Raw genomic sequence first — 18,832 nt, 5'->3', positions numbered from 1 at the left:
GTATGAAAGACTTAATACCGTCCCTGAATAAGACAATAGTGTTGGCTCCAGCGGCATATCAGAAACAGTGCAGAAATTCAAGGCCGCTTTCAGACTGGAGACTAAAGCTACATGAAGTGCAGAAGTCCTTGATCTGATACACTATTGAATACATTATTACAACTAACTATTATATATTATAATATATAACTATTATGCAAATGTGTGTTTCCAAGATTTGCAGGTTGAAAGACTGTCATTAAGGCTGGTGTCATAGCTTGGATTCAAGTTCAGTTTGGTTCCTATTTAAAGTTTTTTCTGAATGATGCTTAACTTTGTAAGAAGACTTTCTTAGACTTTCTAAGAAGTTTCCTGTCACACTCTAGGATAGTTCAAATAATAAAATTTAAATGTGAACACTGTGTAACAATCAGAAAACTTTATTTGAGGATAATGCAGGAGTTCTGTTTTTGGCCTGCTTGTTTTCAGCTTTGATGTGTTTATGCACATAAGATGCTTAGATGATGTATGCATCGTCCAAAACTATGAGCAATTGGTTCCACATTAATAGCAAAGCAGGCACAAGAAGATCAAGAAGAATTCTCTAACTCCTTGTTCAGATGAACTTGACAAATTCAGCCTGACTGTGACGCGTTATCCAAAACCCCAAAAACACCTGTAAAGTGTGTTTACCCCAAACCTTTATTTCTTTATTGCTTATTGCATTATTTAGGCTCATAGATGATACTGAACTCTCTTGTTTCTATTTATTGTAGATAAACAGAACAATTTAAAGTCCATTACTTATCAGGACAACTGTGTCTAATTTTTTAAAACATTGGACGTTATTTGTCAAATAAATTAATCTGCAAGATTAATGAACAATACATTGAATACATTTCAGAAGTAAGTAATTAATTAAATACGTAAACAATTAGCTTATGAAGTATTTTATTGGTTATAAGCAGGACTCGTATTGGTCATACTGTATGACAAATAAAGTCTGGTAAGAAACCACACGCCTGCAATATTCTCAAGAAGGTAAATATTTCATGGTTTGATTTCACTGAATTTCATCAGTGTTAGACTCATCTGGGACATACTGATGCCACACATTCTCACGCTTACCACACAGAACTCAAACAACTTTAAACTCAAACTGAAACAATTTTTGGATTAGTCATGGATCATCTGGTTTATGTTTCATTTTATGGTACTATTTTAAAGACCCGTCTAGGGACTGGCACAGTAAATTTGCTCATGCTATAAATGCTATGGTATGTGGCATGGGTCTTTTGAAATGTTGTATCTCTTAGGTCAGACATTATTATAACTAATTAGCTTCTTATCTATAGTATTATTGCTTGTTTTAGTTTAAACTGCCCTGCAGTACAGTCATACCGCGCATACCTTAGGGATGCATGGCTTCTGTGGGAACAAACTCTTGCAGTACAACTCAATGACTATACTGTGAAAAACTGTAAGCCAGAGGAAAACGAAAGCTTGCTGTGCTACAAGCAGCATTTTTAAACTGATCACATAGTAAATACTGCTTATTCATCTGTAGTGATGACAGAAGGAAATCATGGAACTAAATGATGCAGGTAAAACAAACTTATGCTGCATGAGCAGAGTTAGAATACTTGCATTATTTCTTTAATGTTAAACCTAAAATACATATCAATAAATTTGAAACTTGTTGTGCCCACACACCTGCAGGATGAGGATGAAATAATCCACAGGTTTGTTCCTGTGGAAGAGGTAGTGCTCTGGTGCCCGCTTGTTCTTATCATCGTATTTTAGCTCCTGGATGACGTTTGGATGCTTCAACAAGCGCAGCAGAATCTTTTCTGACATCTGCACCGGTGCAAATGGCTCAACCTCTGAAGAGACAAGGAGAGAAAAAGACTGTGGTAAGACAAAACAGTTCATTTGTTATGAAAAGTTGAATAATTATATCAATTTTATAAAATTATTCTTATATATCTCCCTTATTGCCATGAAAATCCCAAAACATAAAATAAATTAGTCCTAAAAAAGTAGTACTGTTCATAGACTATTTATTATAAAAACGCCACCGTGATGTCACCTGATGGTTTGAAAATTTTGTTTGTCAATCATCCGCCATTAGCCACTGAGCACACACTAGTTTGGGGGTGGGCAATTAGTTTTCCAAGGGGGCCACATGGTGCTGTTACCTGCACAGACAAAGGTTTGATGTGTTTAAATGTGGCAGTTTTCCTTACATTTATCCAAAGAAAGGCATGTATATGAGCTGGCCTATTTTTTTTAAACCAAAGACCTGGCATAATTTATATGTGTATTCTTAATATTTTATTTTTTACATTCTGTTTTAAACAGATTTTAGACAAAGATTATACTGAAAGTAACATCAGCAAAAGCAGCAGAAACAGACTTAGTAGAAATTCTTGGTTTAAAAAAGAGGAAAAGTGAAAGATGAAACTGTAAAACTGTGGATTTCAATAATGACAGAGGCATAGTTTTTGAGTTATCCACATAAACCTAACATAAATATATCAAATGCAAAGTTATGTCAGTTCTGGGATATTTCTGCAAAGATTCCTTTACAAAGGTTTGTTCCTTTACTTGTCGCAGTAAGGAATTTCAGAGATTAAAATCTCATACTAGAGGGAAATTTTAAGATTAAAAAAATCAAATCATGTGTATTTTCAAGTCTGTGTAGGGTTTTAAATGTATCAAATGTATAATTGTTGTTTGCATTATTTATCACTGACCTAGTGGATTATTTAATAGAAAATGGATCACAGGTGATTAACTTTGATGGCATGGTAATAAATATATTGAGCTTAGGGTAATGATATATGTAGATTATTTTGAATTATTTTTCCAACATCACAACAGGTGATATAGAAATAGATCACTTGTGTAATCTATTAGGGATAATCACTTAAATTCTGAGCTTCAATTCCGTATGTTCTAAAAGTCAAAATTAAAGCATATATTGTCCATGGATAGCAGGGAAGATCGGACCCACTTGGTATCATAGTCATAAAGACAATGGGAGGATTACATAAGGGAAACTAAACTCAGTGAACTAGCATTCAACTATCTGCTCAGCCAGGATAAAATGGGAAATATTTGTCACCATGGGTCTCGCATGTTAAACAGATATTGGATAATTGTAGCTTATCTTATCTCTGGTTTACACAAAAGTTTAAAAAACATTAACTAGGTGAAACATGCTCTTAAACAGTGGATGAAAGTGGCAAAGTGGTCATATGATAATTATGTAAAGTATAAATGAGAGCTATAGCTGGAAAAATCATCTGCTGCAGTAAAACAAATAGTACAAATAGCAGTGCCTGACAAATTACTCGCTAAGGCGAAAGATGAATCACAGGCATGCGATCAGTGCCGTTTATCTGTCGGCTACAAAGCTCCAAATGAATGACCAAGCCAAATTTCATTGAAGTTAATAGGATGACAGAATATTGCTGAAGTAAGCATTTCCCCCTCAAATCAATTCATTAAATAGAGACAATTAATGTAAGAACCACATCCTAACAATAAAGTTAACATTTTATTGGTTTGGTTTTTACATGATAACAAAAATACAAAATATTAGCAACATTGTGCTGCTGCAGAAACTTGCAAAGTCAAAAAGACTTTATTTATCCCCAAGGGGCAATTAAGATAGAGAGACAGAGATAGAGATAAGATCAACCATTACTGCATTTTTGTGAGGTGAGAGCCATACATAAGGGGCCAAAAATTAAAATAAATGTTAATACAGACACCCCCCTTCCCCCTCATTGTGTCTGGTCCTCTTCAACCACCTATTGGGCCAATCAGCTCCTTCAACTCATCAGCGGTGATATGTGTCAGCTGGCTGCTGGCTCCACCACCAGGAACTAAACTCCCTAATAGCCTTTAGAGGAACTTAATCAACGCTTAGCTGCCAGGTCAAAGTTCTAAAGCAAATCCAACTGCAATGAGGCATAGTGAACCGCTGCTGCTGGTGTAGTAGTACTTGTTGCCTGCTCTGAAATCCATTTCCCGAGGGAAAGCGGGTGAAATATTTCACATTTTACGCTAGTAAGTAACCAAGTATGTCGACTTGTGTGAGAACTGCGATTATAGGCCAAAAATCCTGGACGTGATGTCACTGAGGAACGAGTGTAAGCAAACAGGGTGGTGTTTTTAAAGCTGTGAGCAAAGATCTCAACATGTAACCTTCTGTGCATGACACGCAAGCAAATAAACGCCCGCATTTTTTTGGACCTGTGTGCATTCTGCAGACATCCTGTGTCGGGCTTATAGAGAGGCCTTCCACCTCTTCACACACACATTAACACATACATACCAGCACACTTGTTGTGAGTCCCCGCACAATTCATTCCCTCACACATAGACGCACACAACGGATACTCATTCTACACAAATACTCACTCCTCCTCCTCCCTACACCCACTTGCCCAAAACTCAAAGCCCGTATGGGCACACAAACACACTCACACACACACTTTCCCCACAGTGAGGGGCTGAGGGCACACTGGGGGAAGTCAAGCAGCAACGCAGCCCACTTGCCTGTTGCTAGGAAACGCAGGGTAGCCAGCAGAAGCTGAGGTGATATTTTAACCTTCATTTCATTGTCGGTAGGCTTGAAGGCCGAGAAATCCTGCTTTCTTTCCCGATGCGTGATTTTCTTCTTTGTCTTGTTGTCAGCTGAGGAGGGAAAAATGAAAAGTCAGGTGTAAGAGTCAACCTGCAACAGGTTGGCTGCAACAGGAAAAGATCAGTCCACGACACTCCTCAGACGCTGAGCTAGTCATTTCGGGTCAAAAGGTGACTAAACTTGAGTTACCCTGCACTGATTACTGTTTTCCATAAAAGTAGCAGTGCTGACTTTCTGAGAACTACAGCAGAGCTATAGGAGGGCTACACTGTTACCACATTCTTGGCATTACAGAAGGCCATATGTACTGGCACGTACTCCATGTACACAGATACCATCATCTTTTACAAAGTCAAAGGTAAAATATTTATTATGATTATGGTTGTCCATGATTATGAATGTATTTTGATTCCTATAATTATTTGATACCCTGCTGAATTTGTAGGTTTTGCTCACTTCCAAAGAAATGAACAATCTCTACTTTTTATTGCGGTCTCATTTTAATAGAGAAAAACAGAATACCAACCAAAAATCCAGAACAAAACACATTTCAAAAAAGTTATAAATCGATTTAGAAATTGATTTGCATGTCATTGATTAACTATTTGACCTGTGTGCCATATGGCCACACAGATCATGAGTTGCCATGTGGGCAACCCGTTATGCGTATAAACCAATCCTGTCCACAGAATCATTTTTTTCCATTCCAACCTCTCCACCACTATGGGCAAAACCAAAGAATTGTCAAAGGACAACAGGAAGAAGATCACAGACCTGCACAAAGCTGGAACGGGCTACAAGACCAGCAAGTAGCTTGGTGAGAAGGTGACAACTACTGCTGTAATTATTCAGAAATTGAAGAATGAGAAATGAGAAAGGTGGTGGATCAACCCAAAAAGGCAGTTGGGAACAGAGTCACCAAGAACAGCACCTCCCACCCACCCAAATCCATAAGATGGCACATGTAGACACCTGTCTTTAGTTTTACAGGGAATATCTGAAAGATTCGGAGAAGGTTTGGAAGAAAGTGGTGTGGTCAGATGAAATAAAGTTCAAGCTCTTTGGTATCAACTCAACCCACCATATTTGGAGGAAGAGAAATGCTGAGAATGAACCAAAGAACACCATCCCCCAAGTCAAGCAAGGACATGGAAAGATTATGCTTTGGAGCTGTTTTTCTAAGGGTACAGGATGACTTGGACTAATTGAGGGGCCAATGGAATGGGCCATGTATCATAAAATCTTGGAGGAGAACCACTTTCCCTTAGCCAGAACACTGAGGTCGTTGATATGTCTTCTGGCATGACAACCCACAACATACCACCAGGATAACAAAGGAGTGGTTCAAGAAGAAGAACGTTAAAGTCATCATGGAATGGACTAGCCAGCTTCCAGACCTCAGTCTATAGAAAATCCGTGGAGGGAGCTGAAGCTTGCCAAACGCAAGAGATGTGTGTAAACCTGGTGACTACAAGAAACACAGTCATAGTTTGCCCGGTAATCTTATTTCACTCCAACAAAATTTAAACTGCAATAGAAATTAGAGACTTTTTATTTCTTTTTAAATTAAATAAACTTACAAATTCAGCAGGAGATCAGATAGATAGATAGACAGACAGACAGACAGACAGACCTAATGTTTAAACCTCATGTTTGCAAGAGGCAGCCAATCAGAGGAGCTAACACAGATTGTTTCAGACGCTGAATAAACTTAGCAGATGCTTTAGAGCGTCAAATATAAATAATAAATAAAAGTCATGTTAAGAAACTCTTTATATATATCTTTTGAAAATAATCTCTGCTTGTGGAAAAAAAATCAGATGTTTTAAAAGAAGCTTGTTGGGTGCATAACACAAACAAGACAATCTTCTCAGTAAAAAAGCATAAAGTAGATCTTTATGACTTGGTGTAAATTAAGAGTAAATAAAATGCTCACCAAGAGTATCATTCTCAAAACAACTCAATTTCCAACAAACTCCAATTAGCACATCGTCTCACAAATGTATTCTTGAACAGGAGTTTTAAGCTACCATTATCTGCATATAATGAGAAAGTTGTCATTCATAGGCAAGAACCCATAGAACATTATCACTGCAGCTCTGCAGAGATGCTTTTAGCCCAATATTTAGAATTTCTGGCAGCCAGCTTTACTGCTTTGATTCAGTCCCGCTGCACTCATTAGTGTGAACCAAAAACTGCACAAACCGGCTCTACCCCACAGTACCCACAAGGCACCAAACAGCAGATATAAATAGTTAGAAACTTGAACATTTAGCTTGTAAACTGCACATTTTCTCCAGAGTTTGTGGACACCAAGTCAGAGTGACAAAGAGCAATGACAACAGCTGCCTGTTGCATCTTGAAATATTGCTTTTGATTAGAGATTAAAATGATTGGGTGAAAGATGCAAAAATGCTGTTAAGTGACATGGAGCGTGGTAATTCTCAGCGATTTTATCATCTGTTTTATTTTTCGTGAACTTATTGTATCTGTTGTAAAGTTGAGTTTAAAGAGGGGAACCTACTGTATAGGTCAGTCTCGTCGAGGATCTCTGACTTGATGATTTCTTCAATAACGTCCTCCAGGGTGACAATACCCAGAACTTCGTAGAAAGGGTCTCCCTCACCTTCATTGTTCACCCTCTGAACTATGGCCAGGTGGGATTTTCCTAGCAAATCATACACACACATGCACATACACAGGTCATAAAGTTGGAGTCATATGTTATAGACGGTTAAACGTGGTTCACACAGTGAGCTTGGTTATACAAGAGAAGAAACAGGCGGGAGTAAACATGTCTAATGTACCAATCTGAGGTGTATCATAGATAAATGTTTTATATAGTCTAAGTTTTTCTGTATAGCAAAGAGGAATTATAAGTTAGGTAGCAGGGTAGCGGGGATTATGGGGATTCAAAATCACACAAAGAGCAGGTGATGCAAAGTGATTTGAAGGCATGACTGTTGTACCCAGGGATACAGTGCTTGCTAATGTAAGGGTTAAACTGTTATCAGTGCCAGGAAAAAGTAATTCAGACCAAGACAGACAATCAAACATTCCTAAATTTCATCATATGAACCCCTTTTGCCCTCCTTCCTTCCACATCTGTGTTCCCAGGACCCTCCTGTGTGCTGTACCATCTGAAAAAAAAAAGAATAAACTGCCGTGTATGCAGAGACGACTGTCAGGCAAAACACTAAACAAATTCTTTGACTTTTCTCAGCTTGTGATCATTTAAAAGGAATTTTCCAGAGGCCTAGGCTAATATTAGCCCCTGCAAAATGAAGTTTCCATTCCGCCCTGGCGATATTCTCACCAAGCAAAGGAACAGACCGGGCGAACCTCCGCTGTGTGATCAGATTGTCTCGGAATGGGCCGTTTGCATGCAGATACACCTGGGTATAAAAACATGGAGGACGTCAGAGTGCTTCTGCGTACGTGTGCATGCACGTGTGTCAAGAGCGTCTGTGTGCACAAAGGAGTATGTTTATTTTGAGAGAACACAGGTACATCACAGGGTCTGGTCTCAGTTGCTGTTTCAGCTCATTTTTACTGCTTCGATGCAGGCGAGCAAAGACTGAAAGGATGTCTGAGCTGATGACCAACAGAGTTATACTGCACAGCATCTCACTGCTTCCTCACAACACTATGACAGCACAACAATGTTCAGTAGCCAGAAGCTGAAAGTGAGAATGTTGTGAGTGCTAGATGGAGAATTGATGCTTTCAAGAAAGATACTCAGGTTACACCTAACAAGCTGGCAGCGTAAGATCCCTTAAGAGAGGTATTAATAATGTAAGGACATTAGACATAAGAGCTTGAAAGCAGAAGGCCTTAGAAAATCTTAGTTACCCAAGTGTCAAAAAACATACAAATGATATCTTCAGCATAGTGCTTTTTTACTGAGACAAACACAAATGGCACCTCATGGGTTAAAGCAATCAGACCTCTGTAGTCCTTGAGCATGCAATTACTCTAAACTGCCCAGGGAGGGAAAGAGAAATGGAGTGGCTAGCACAGCACAGCACTGCAGAGTGAAACTGATCAATGCTCGCTTTTTTCTCACTAATGGCATCCACTTCACTCATGTTAATGAACACAAGTTATGGAGTCTAGGTTTGTACTGTAATACAACAGTTGTTCTGTCTTTACACCATAGAGTTTAAAATGAAATTAACTAACCATAACCATTGTCAGTGAAAACAGTTTGCTGCTGCATTTAAAACTGAAAATTAAAAAAAACAATTACATATCTGAAAAGTCAATAAGATTTGTTTTTCCAAGAGAAGAAACATCCAGCTTGTTATCAGAGCACAGTTTGAAACCACCTTCTGCTCATAGGTTTTACATTTGCAGTTACCCGTGCCATTACTGCATATGGCATGGGTAACTGCAAATGGACCATTCATGTTTATAAAACAAATACTGGATTTGGAGAAAGAAATGCTGCAATTCAGACTTTTCAGATTTTCTTTGGGGAAAAGTTTTCTTACTTCCACAATGTATGTATGTATTTCAGCTGCACGAGTAACGTAGTAACTGGGTAAATACTGTAAAATGTTATTTATTAACATTAATCATTATCATTATTTATGTTGTATGGGGATGCAGTTTGCGATTTAATATACTGTTTGTGTTATCTTGTTAACCTTTTATCGTGTTTATGGGAAGAACTGGCTTAACCTGAGGATGAACATGAGTAGGAAGACTTTTTATGTCAAAATATTTCCCAAATTGCAAAATAAAATCATGTTCATCCACACATACATAACCAAAGAGGGGGAAATTACAAATTACTACTACCAGACCTCATAAATAGTCACAGAGGTTACCTTAACATCTTTGCACATCTGTAATTTCAGCCACTGGTATCCCAAAAGCACCAAAGGACTTGATGACTCTGTTGTAAGGGTTTCAGCAGAGGCAGTAAGCGTCATTAGTTAAAAATGACATAAGGATGAAACTCAGTGGGAAGCTGAGATTACAGCAAGAAGCATGTTTATGCAAAGTTTATAGTCTGTCCCATGGACTGCGATATAAAGTGACTCTAAATTTTGTGTTATATATAACAGAGGTCATAAGAAAATGATACACCCAATAGTTTTCTCTTGTTACTATACTGGATGTTTTATGTGTCATTAGGCCAATTATAAATAAAGGATATGCATTGACAGAATATGTTGCAGCTCTAAAACCATGGGTCCACTTTATTTCACCTTTTTCTGAATATCTTCAGCTCATGAAATGGCTGTTATGAGTTTTCATCACTAGTGGATGATCTTCCAGTACTTGATGGATTGGTTCACTTTGATGATCTACTGACTTTTTCCCCACAGTCTGCGTTAAATTTCTCAACAACTACCAGATAGATGGCCATGGATAAGTGACAAGATTGCCTATCAAAATCTGTGACCAATTAGCCTCAGCATTACTCTTTGCTTGTGATAAATGTGCTGGTGGCACACAGAAAAAATGACAACCATGGTGTTAGTTATAACTACATGACTTAGCATCATCATTGATGTTAACGTTTAGCTTGTGTAGCTGGTCTAAGGTTCCTCACAGAGCTACACTTTTTAATTTAAATATTCATGGCCAATCACAATTAGGAAATACGGAATGAATGAATGCTCTTCTAAACTTTTAAAAAACAAACTGTATTTAAGAGCTGAGTCAATTAAACACTGGAAAATTTCCATGGGATTTGAGGGTGGGTGCGTGACCTCAGTATGGCCCTGTGGAGCAGACCTTTTGATGTACATCCTTCTCCTTATGCTGCCAGTGTATTAAACAACAGCTAAACTGTCTACTCAAGAGGATTAAGCACTTCCTGGTAGTGCACCTCTACTGCTTTGTTGTTAAGGAAAACAAAATAATCCGCTGTGTGCTTTTTACTTCAGTTCACCCAATTACAAATATAAACCGAAACTGCAATTTACAGGGCTACTGACATTTCTCAGAAATGTTCAAAGATAGCACTGAATAACTGTAATAATTGTGTTGTAGTTCTCAACAGGCTTCCTTAATAGATGAAACTGAAAGTGAATTGACCCTTGACCCTGTTGTGTGCAGTGTGCCTGTGCGCTGGACTACCCAGCATGCATTCAGCCTCAGCCCAGCTAGATAGCCCCAGATGTCAGGCAGCATTGGTGGGTTATAGGACCCTAGACGACTGGCCTTAACAAGGACACACTCTCCCTGAGGCTCGCTGCCAAGTTCCAGGCTCCAGAAGGTCCAGAGTGTTAGCTTCTACTCTCTACCTCCACTCCCTCTTTTTTAAAAAAACAAAAAAACCCCACTGCTTCTACGGCAGCGAAGCAGCTATAAATAAACAGGCTGTCATTGTCTCGTAATATATTTATGGAAGACAGAAGCTGCATTTTTTTCCTCTTGTTTGTGTGTTATTTTGTCTTTGTGGGAAACTGGAAAGTATGCACTCATCTGTGGGACAGTGAGACAAAATAACTGGGATGGCACTACTGTGCAAACACGTATGTGTGTGTGCATTTGTGTGTGTACTGAGAGAAGCAGAAAGTGACTTTAGTTAGTTAGAGATAGGGTATATGGTTCCATTAATGGTAACACTGCAACTTTTTATTCACATGTAAACAGAATTTATAGCCTTCAACTGATTATAACCTGTTATAAAAAAAAAGTTGTAGTGCTTGTATTTGTCACCTGACCAAACTGATTTTTGAATAAGAGTATTTTGTGCATTAAGTTGTTTAATCAAATTATTCTAAGTGATATCAGACCAAAGCTTCAGCCAGAACAATGTGATGTGATGTAATTAAAGGTGGAAAAAATGGAGGCACTAAAGGGAAAGTCATTGGGTCCCCAAAGTCAGTCAACCAGTCACCAAAATGCCAGTCACCATAATAAAAGAACCTTTGAAAAATCTAAATTGGGGTTGCAATAATTCAGGAAGTAATATTCTTAATGGGCCCATTTTCATATGTAGTTTGACAAAGATCCAAATTAAAAGCGCTCCAACTCTTGATAACTCTACCAAGCCAAACCAATAAACCATCCATCTATCCATCCATCCATACCCCAAAGCCAAGCCTGAGAACCTCCATTTAGGCCTTCAGAGACTAAGCCATGTGCTCTTTTCCACCATTCCCAGCTTATTTATGGAATGCAGCTTTGTCATATTTTTCCATAGCGCAATATGCCCCTATAAATAGGCACGTAAGGCTCAGAGACTTGGGGTGGGAGTATGAGGGGTCAGTATCTGTTGTGGACACTCATCACTGCCCCCCTCCCTGTCTTGCTCTCCCCCTGTTTTTCCAAATATTTGAGCCCTGACAAATATAGTGCAACGTTAGGGTGATGGGAACTCGTTGGATGGTCTTTCTTCTAAATCTACCTCCCGTGAAAAAAAGGAGCAGAGTTTCAGGCTATTCTCACCCATTTTTCCATTGACATGGATAAAAACTTTACCCTGGTAACATGTCAGCTATTTACAGCTTCTTTATTTACACAAACATTCAGACTGAATACACACTGAATAAAATAGTGTCACCTTGTGGCCTGTATTATCTGGAGACAGAAATGGAATTTACAGATAAAACAGATACATGAAATGCCTGCTGAGGCATTCATGAGATTAATATAAATAAGGAAACAAATGATCCTTAATTGGTTACTTAAAGGGGCAGAGCAGCTGCTGCTCTAGGCTCCGTCAACTTCACTTTAATAAATCACACAGGGGGCATTTGCACCTTTATTGATCCTGTGCAAACTTTATAATGTGCATGCAGTTTGCTAAAGGGTATTTACAAAAATGATACAGAGATTAGGTCAAACAAGAGCGCTTACTTTATTTCGACTGTTCCCTTAATTAACTAAATATCTATGGCTATGTTCACACTGCAGGTCTTAATGCTCAATTCCGATTTTTTGATCAAATCCAACTTTTTTGTCTGGTTGTTCACACTACCTATAAAATGTGACAGCAAACACGCTCTAGTGTGAACCGTTCACGGCCCTCAAAGTAGCCCGCATGGGCAAAAGAAGACGTCACACACAACGCGTTCTGTTTAGACCCAGACCAAACAGTATTGTTTGACTGATGGCCCTTAATATAAAGACTTGTTTCGGACTTTACATTTCCCAATTTTGCTTTAAGTTATAAAGTTATTTTGTTATTTAAATATGGCCTAATAATTATCCTTATTGCTGTTTTAGAGAGGAGCGGTGCTTCAAAGGATAGTTGCAGATTTCTGTCAGAATCTGCAGATTATACAGTACAAATAAAATGTTCACGTTTCTCCAACGTTGTCTTCCCAACAGTTTCACTAACATCTACACTGGATGGCCAGGAAGCGTTCACGATGTCTTCTCGGGCGCTTCTCCAGGGGCTGATAATTGACGTCTGTCTTGTGTCAGTGATGTAAAAGACGGATTTAATGTGACATGACCGTTCAAACAGCAGTCGCTTTCTAAAACATCAGATATGTATCGGATACAGTACCACATATGAAGCACAGAGGGAGGTTAGCCAACTATCGGAGCTTTAGAAAGGTGCGATGAAGAAGGTGCCTAAGAAGTACAGCAAGCTGTACTGTTCCCACTGCTCTTCTGCATAGGCTTGAACCCCCTCAGTGAGATCACTGACAAGACTGGCTACTGATACCGACTATGGAATGGAGCAATCATCAACCACCTCCTCTACATGGATGACATCAAGCCGTATGCCAAGAGTGAACAAGACATCGATTCACTGATCCATACCACTAGGATATACAGCGATGACATGGGAATGTCATTCGGACTGAAGAAGTGTAGTCGGATGATAATGAAGAGAGGGTAGTCAGAACTGAGGGGATTGAAAATCAAAATGGGAGACGCCCCCTAGGGTGGTGGAGAATGGCAGAGCTAAGATCCTATGGGACTTCCAGATACAGACGGACAAAATGGTGGTGGCTAACCAACTGGACATAGTGGTGGCAGACAAACAGAAGAAGACAGCCGTAGTGATCGGCGTAGCAGTTCTGAATGACAGCAACATCAGGAAGACGGAACATGAGACGCTTGAAAAGTACCAAGGGCTCAGAGAAGAGCTTGAGAAGATGTGGAGGGTGAAGGTAACAGTGGTTCCAGTGGTAATCGGAGCACTAAGTGCAGTGACTCCCAAGCTAGGCGATCCCAGGAGCAATATCCGAGATCTCAGTCCAGAAGAGCGCAGTCCTAGGAACAGCTAAGATGCTCCGCAAGCTCCCAGGCCTCTGGTAGAGGACCCAAGTTTGAAGGACAGACCGCCCACAGGGGCAGGAATTTTTCTTTCTTTCTTTCTTCCTTTCTGTCTGTCTGTCTGTCTGTCTCTCTCTATATATATATATATATATTGGAGATTATGTATCTGAATTTCAGGAGCGGGACCACGCCTCTAAACACGCTCCTTCCGGTTGCCATCTATATAGTTTCCCCCTAGTTCTGCAACTGTTCATTCTCGTTTACGTGTCCCACCCTCCCTCCTTGTTCTCAATTCTTTAACTTCTTCACTTCTATTTAGTACATGGGGATCTGCCCGGCCCGGGAGCCGCAGCCAGTCCCCTTCGAGGTCTTCCCCAAACCGCAGCTCAATTCATGTCCAAGCATTCACCTTTACCTACTAAAACGCTGTCAATATTAAAGTGAGGACGTAGGCCCAGCTAGTGAATATATAGATAGATAGATCGATAGATCGATAGATCGATAGATCGATCGATCTTACGGAAAACAAATGTTGGTATTATGAGACATCATCCTTCCCACTTTCCATTTTGCTGATTTACAACATCTAAAAGATACCTCAAGGATCTTTTTGAGCTTCTAAGACATATAGACTCTATGGGCTTCAGTCCTGGCAACATAACAAAAAGTGAACTTGGATTCTCATTCATAAATATTGGTTTAACCAGTTATTAGATTATTTTTTGGGGGGGGGTGGGTTGCCAAGTAAGCTAATCTCTTACTTGTCCGATCACACACATAGATTGCTACAATGATTCATCTTGTAAGTCCCTCTCCACCAAATAGCATTATATACATATACTGTATCCCTCAATGAAATATCACAAAGCTAAGAAAAAGCACCATTTTTTAAATTTTACAAAGATAATATTCAGATATCACCTCTGAATTTCTCTCCTGACAGGAAATTAAAGCAACAAATCAGCTTGTGTGATATCACAAAGTTCCTGCATCCTTTGGTTGCTACACTGGTGAGCTGTCTTTAGCCCTGTCTCCATATACATTGGTATTTTGGTAAACATAGCTTTTTTTATGCGTTTTAGCCTTTTGTCCACACAAAAATGCTGTTTTAGATAACTGAAAACAGAGCTTTTGAAAAACTCCTTCAAAAGGTGAAGATTTTCAGTTCCTGCACTGACATGTGGAATAGAAAAACAGATTTTGTCTTACAAAGGTGTGCGCCTTTAATATTATTGGCTTCTGACTGGCCAACATTTTTTTTATATTAGGAAAGATGGTGGTATATCGGTATATATCGCCATCTGTTGCTCTGGCATGAACTTGACAGCGCTTGAGGTGTTTTCATTTTTTTTCATTTTTATGTTAACAGAGATATTTTTCAAAACAAACACGTAAAAATCCTCATTTTAGATATACTGATGTAGTAGTTTCTGTCTCTGTGTTTTGTGTTGCAGATGCCAAGTAGGTGGTCAGTTCACCAGTTATTGGGAACATCTGGTCCTTGTGTTCACAGTACAAAACCACATTCTGCTTCTCACCCCTGAAGAAGATTCAGGGGTGAGAAGGACAACTCTGCTCCGAAGCTCCATGCTAACCATTTTTGTGGTTTTCTCTTTACTAGACAAGACCTTGCTCACTATACCAACCCTCTTAACTTACAACTAACCCTATATTTCTTTTAATTAATAACAATAACCTTCATAGATACTCATCAGCACATGTGATATTTGGGAACTGTATCACTGGATGAGGCATGCTTTGCTTTCTCACTAACAAAACAAACTGCTTTGACTTCGATCACTGATCAACTTCCAAATGGGTGATGTTGTAAGAAACTGTGGGGGAAATGAGGGGAAACACAGCTCAGATTTTAAAAACAATTATCATTTCCCAAACAATCATAATGTTGAGTACGCACATTCAGGTTCATAGCTGACACAAATATAAACAATCAGGGTCACTTGGACAGAGATGAACACTGGCCTGAACAATTGACTCACTGACTGACTCACTTACCCTGTAATTTACCAGTCAATCCACTAAACAGTTGAGAAACAGACCTAAGATTCATTTGCATGGACAAATATACAACTGCATGTGAACACACACTCAGACACACAAAACTGAAAATGACTACTGTGATTACTATTTTTACTGTTTAGCATTATTTTAACAACAAAACAAAACAGTTATTCTGTTGCGGACACCAAATATATGATCAAACTTGAGTGCAAAGACTGAAAGAGACGCCTTCCTATTTTTAATGTCGGTTATTTAAACTGCCTTTCACAAGATCTGAGATATTTCAGCCTAGAATTTAGAGATAATGTCCTGTTTACAACTACAGGGAGTGCAGAATTATTAGGCAAGTTGTATTTTTGAGGAATAATTTTATTATTGAACAACAACCATGTTCTCAATGAACCCAAAAAACTCATTAATATCAAAGCTGAATGTTTTTGGAAGTAGTTTTTAGTTTGTTTTTAGTTTTAGCTATTTTAGGGGGATATCTGTGTGTGCAGGTGACTATTACTGTGCATAATTATTAGGCAACTTAACAAAAAACAAATATATACCCATTTCAATTATTTATTTTTACCAGTGAAACCAATATAACATCTCCGCATTCACAAATATACATTTCTGACATTCAAAAACAAAACAAAAACAAAACAGCAACCAATATAGCCACCTTTCTTTGCAAGGACACTCAAAAGCCTGCCATCCATGGATTCTGTCAGTGTTTTGATCTGTTCACCATCAACATTGCGTGCAGCAGCAACCACAGCCTCCCAGACACTGTTCAGAGAGGTGTACTGTTTTCCCTCCTTGTAAATCTCACATTTGATGATGGACCACAGGTTCTCAATGGGGTTCAGATCAGGTGAACAAGGAGGCCATGTCATTAGTTTTTCTTCTTTTATACCCTTTCTTGCCAGCCACGCTGTGGAGTACTTGGACGCGTGTGATGGAGCATTGTCCTGCATGAAAATCATGTTTTTCTTGAAGGATGCAGACTTCTTCCTGTACCACTGCTTGAAGAAGGTGTCTTCCAGAAACTGGCAGTAGGACTGGGAGTTGAGCTTGACTCCATCCTCAACCCGAAAAGGCCCCACAAGCTCATCTTTGATGATACCAGCCCAAACCAGTACTCCACCTCCACCTTGCTGGCGTCTGAGTCGGACTGGAGCTCTCTGCCCTTTACCAATCCAGCCACGGGCCCATCCATCTGGCCCATCAAGACTCACTCTCATTTCATCAGTCCATAAAACCTTAGAAAAATCAGTCTTGAGATATTTCTTGGCCCAGTCTTGACGTTTCAGCTTGTGTGTCTTGTTCAGTGGTGGTCGTCTTTCAGCCTTTCTTACCTTGGCCATGTCTCTGAGTATTGCACACCTTGTGCTTTTGGGCACTCCAGTGATGTTGCAGCTCTGAAATATGGCCAAACTGGTGGCAAGTGGCATCTTGGCAGCTGCATGCTTGACTTTTCTCAGTTCATGGGCAGTTATTTTGCGCCTTGGTTTTTCCACACGCTTCTTGCGACCCTGTTGACTATTTTGAATGAAATGCTTGATTGTTCGATGATCACGCTTCAGAAGCTTTGCAATTTTAAGACTGCTGCATCCCTCTGCAAGATATCTCACTATTTTTGACTTTTCTGAGCCTGTCAAGTCCTTCTTTTGACCCATCTTGCCAAAGGAAATGAAGTTGCCTAATAATTATGCACACCTGATATAGGGTGTTGATGTCATTAGACCACACCCCTTCTCACTACAGAGATGCACATCACCTAATATGCTTAATTGGTAGTAGGCTTTCGAGCCTATACAGCTTGGAGTAAGACAACATGCATGAAGAGGATGATGTGGACAAAATACTCATTTGCCTAATAATTCTGCACTCCCTGTAATAATCTTGATACACTCAGTGACATTGTGTACCAAGCACCTGAATTGAGACAGCACCTCAACCAAAGTGGAAATGCACCTTAAAACAGACTTATTTCTAGGTAAAAACAACTATTTCAGTGTTTTTTGTTCAGTCACTGATGCATTGGTAGGTCTTCTAACCAAGCAATAGCAATGTACAAATCAATCAGTGGACAAAAGTTAAGTCCACTTCCAGCTCCAAAGCGTCACTAAGTGGCCTTGGTCACAAGATCATTCTGCTGCTACTAGCCAGTGGTGTTTGACTACACACACACACACATACACAAATACAGGACAGCCACACACACACTGCTGGAATGACATTGTTGTTCATTCAGAGAAGCAGCTTGCTGTCATAGCTGGCTGCGTTTGTTGTTGAAAGGTCCCCTGGGTGGAGATTCCTCTGGGCCTCAGTCATAAGGAGAGGCATCAATGGGAAACCAGTGCGGATAAATGAATGAGCCTGCGGTCAGGTGCTGCTCTGTTATGTGAGTGTTGCAACTGCTGAATGGTTAGCACATCGCACAAGGATGACGAGGACTGAGGGCGTCTTAAAAAAGCAAAAATGAAAGAAAAACTATTTTGCATTATTTTTGTGGTCATTTCTGAGCAAAAAATTGTCTTTACATAGAAAGTGCTTAATAGCATGCTAATACCAAGACCTGATCAGTAAATATCAGCATATTAGAGAATTAAATAGTCAAATGGTGGCTGTGTGATAAAGAATATTTGGTGTAGTGTTTTGTTTTTGAACTACATTTAATTTTCAATCTATTTCTTCTACAACTTTTATACTTTGTATGTAATGAAGTCTGACAATGCAATAATGCAATAAATCTCTAGCATGTTTAGAGCAATCACAGTGACTAGGAGACTACTTATCAAATGTCTGTTAAAATGGCTAAACTTTAGAAATTTATATCAAAATAATGAATCAATTTATTCCACTGCCACATCAGCAGTCGAATCATTAGATGCACTCTTCATTTTTAACACAGAAAGAGCAAGTTAGTCAAATGCATAAAAACACATTTCTTGGCATGGAGTACTCAGAGCTTTAAAACTCATA

The 18,832-nt window shown here is 39.2% G+C and overlaps 1 protein-coding gene across 5 annotated transcripts in view; it reads right to left on the bottom strand.

The window, feature by feature from the left end:
• Positions 1-18,832, bottom strand: part of cnnm2b (cyclin and CBS domain divalent metal cation transport mediator 2b) — a 47,105-nt gene that overhangs the window by 9,225 nt on the left and 19,048 nt on the right. For 2 of the 5 annotated variants that reach the window (XM_005458532.4, XM_003453784.5), the window contains exons 2-4: positions 7,161-7,304; positions 4,549-4,686; positions 1,693-1,862 (exon numbers count right to left, since the gene is read on the bottom strand). In XM_005458532.4, the coding sequence (XP_005458589.1) occupies positions 1,693-1,862; positions 4,549-4,686; positions 7,161-7,304 (452 nt within the window). Of the gene's footprint in view, positions 1-1,692; positions 1,863-2,068; positions 2,178-4,548; positions 4,687-7,160; positions 7,305-7,326; positions 7,777-7,918; positions 8,032-18,832 lie in introns of those variants that run through there. The other 3 variants (XR_002062317.2, XM_019359615.2, XM_019359614.2) reach the window with 3 other exon arrangements.

This window comes from Oreochromis niloticus, linkage group LG6, assembly GCF_001858045.2.
Source record: "Oreochromis niloticus isolate F11D_XX linkage group LG6, O_niloticus_UMD_NMBU, whole genome shotgun sequence".
In the NCBI taxonomy this organism is placed as follows: domain Eukaryota; kingdom Metazoa; phylum Chordata; class Actinopteri; order Cichliformes; family Cichlidae; genus Oreochromis; species Oreochromis niloticus.
The sequence above is the reverse complement of the archived record's forward strand: the minus strand, read 5'-3'. Positions and strand labels throughout refer to the sequence as shown.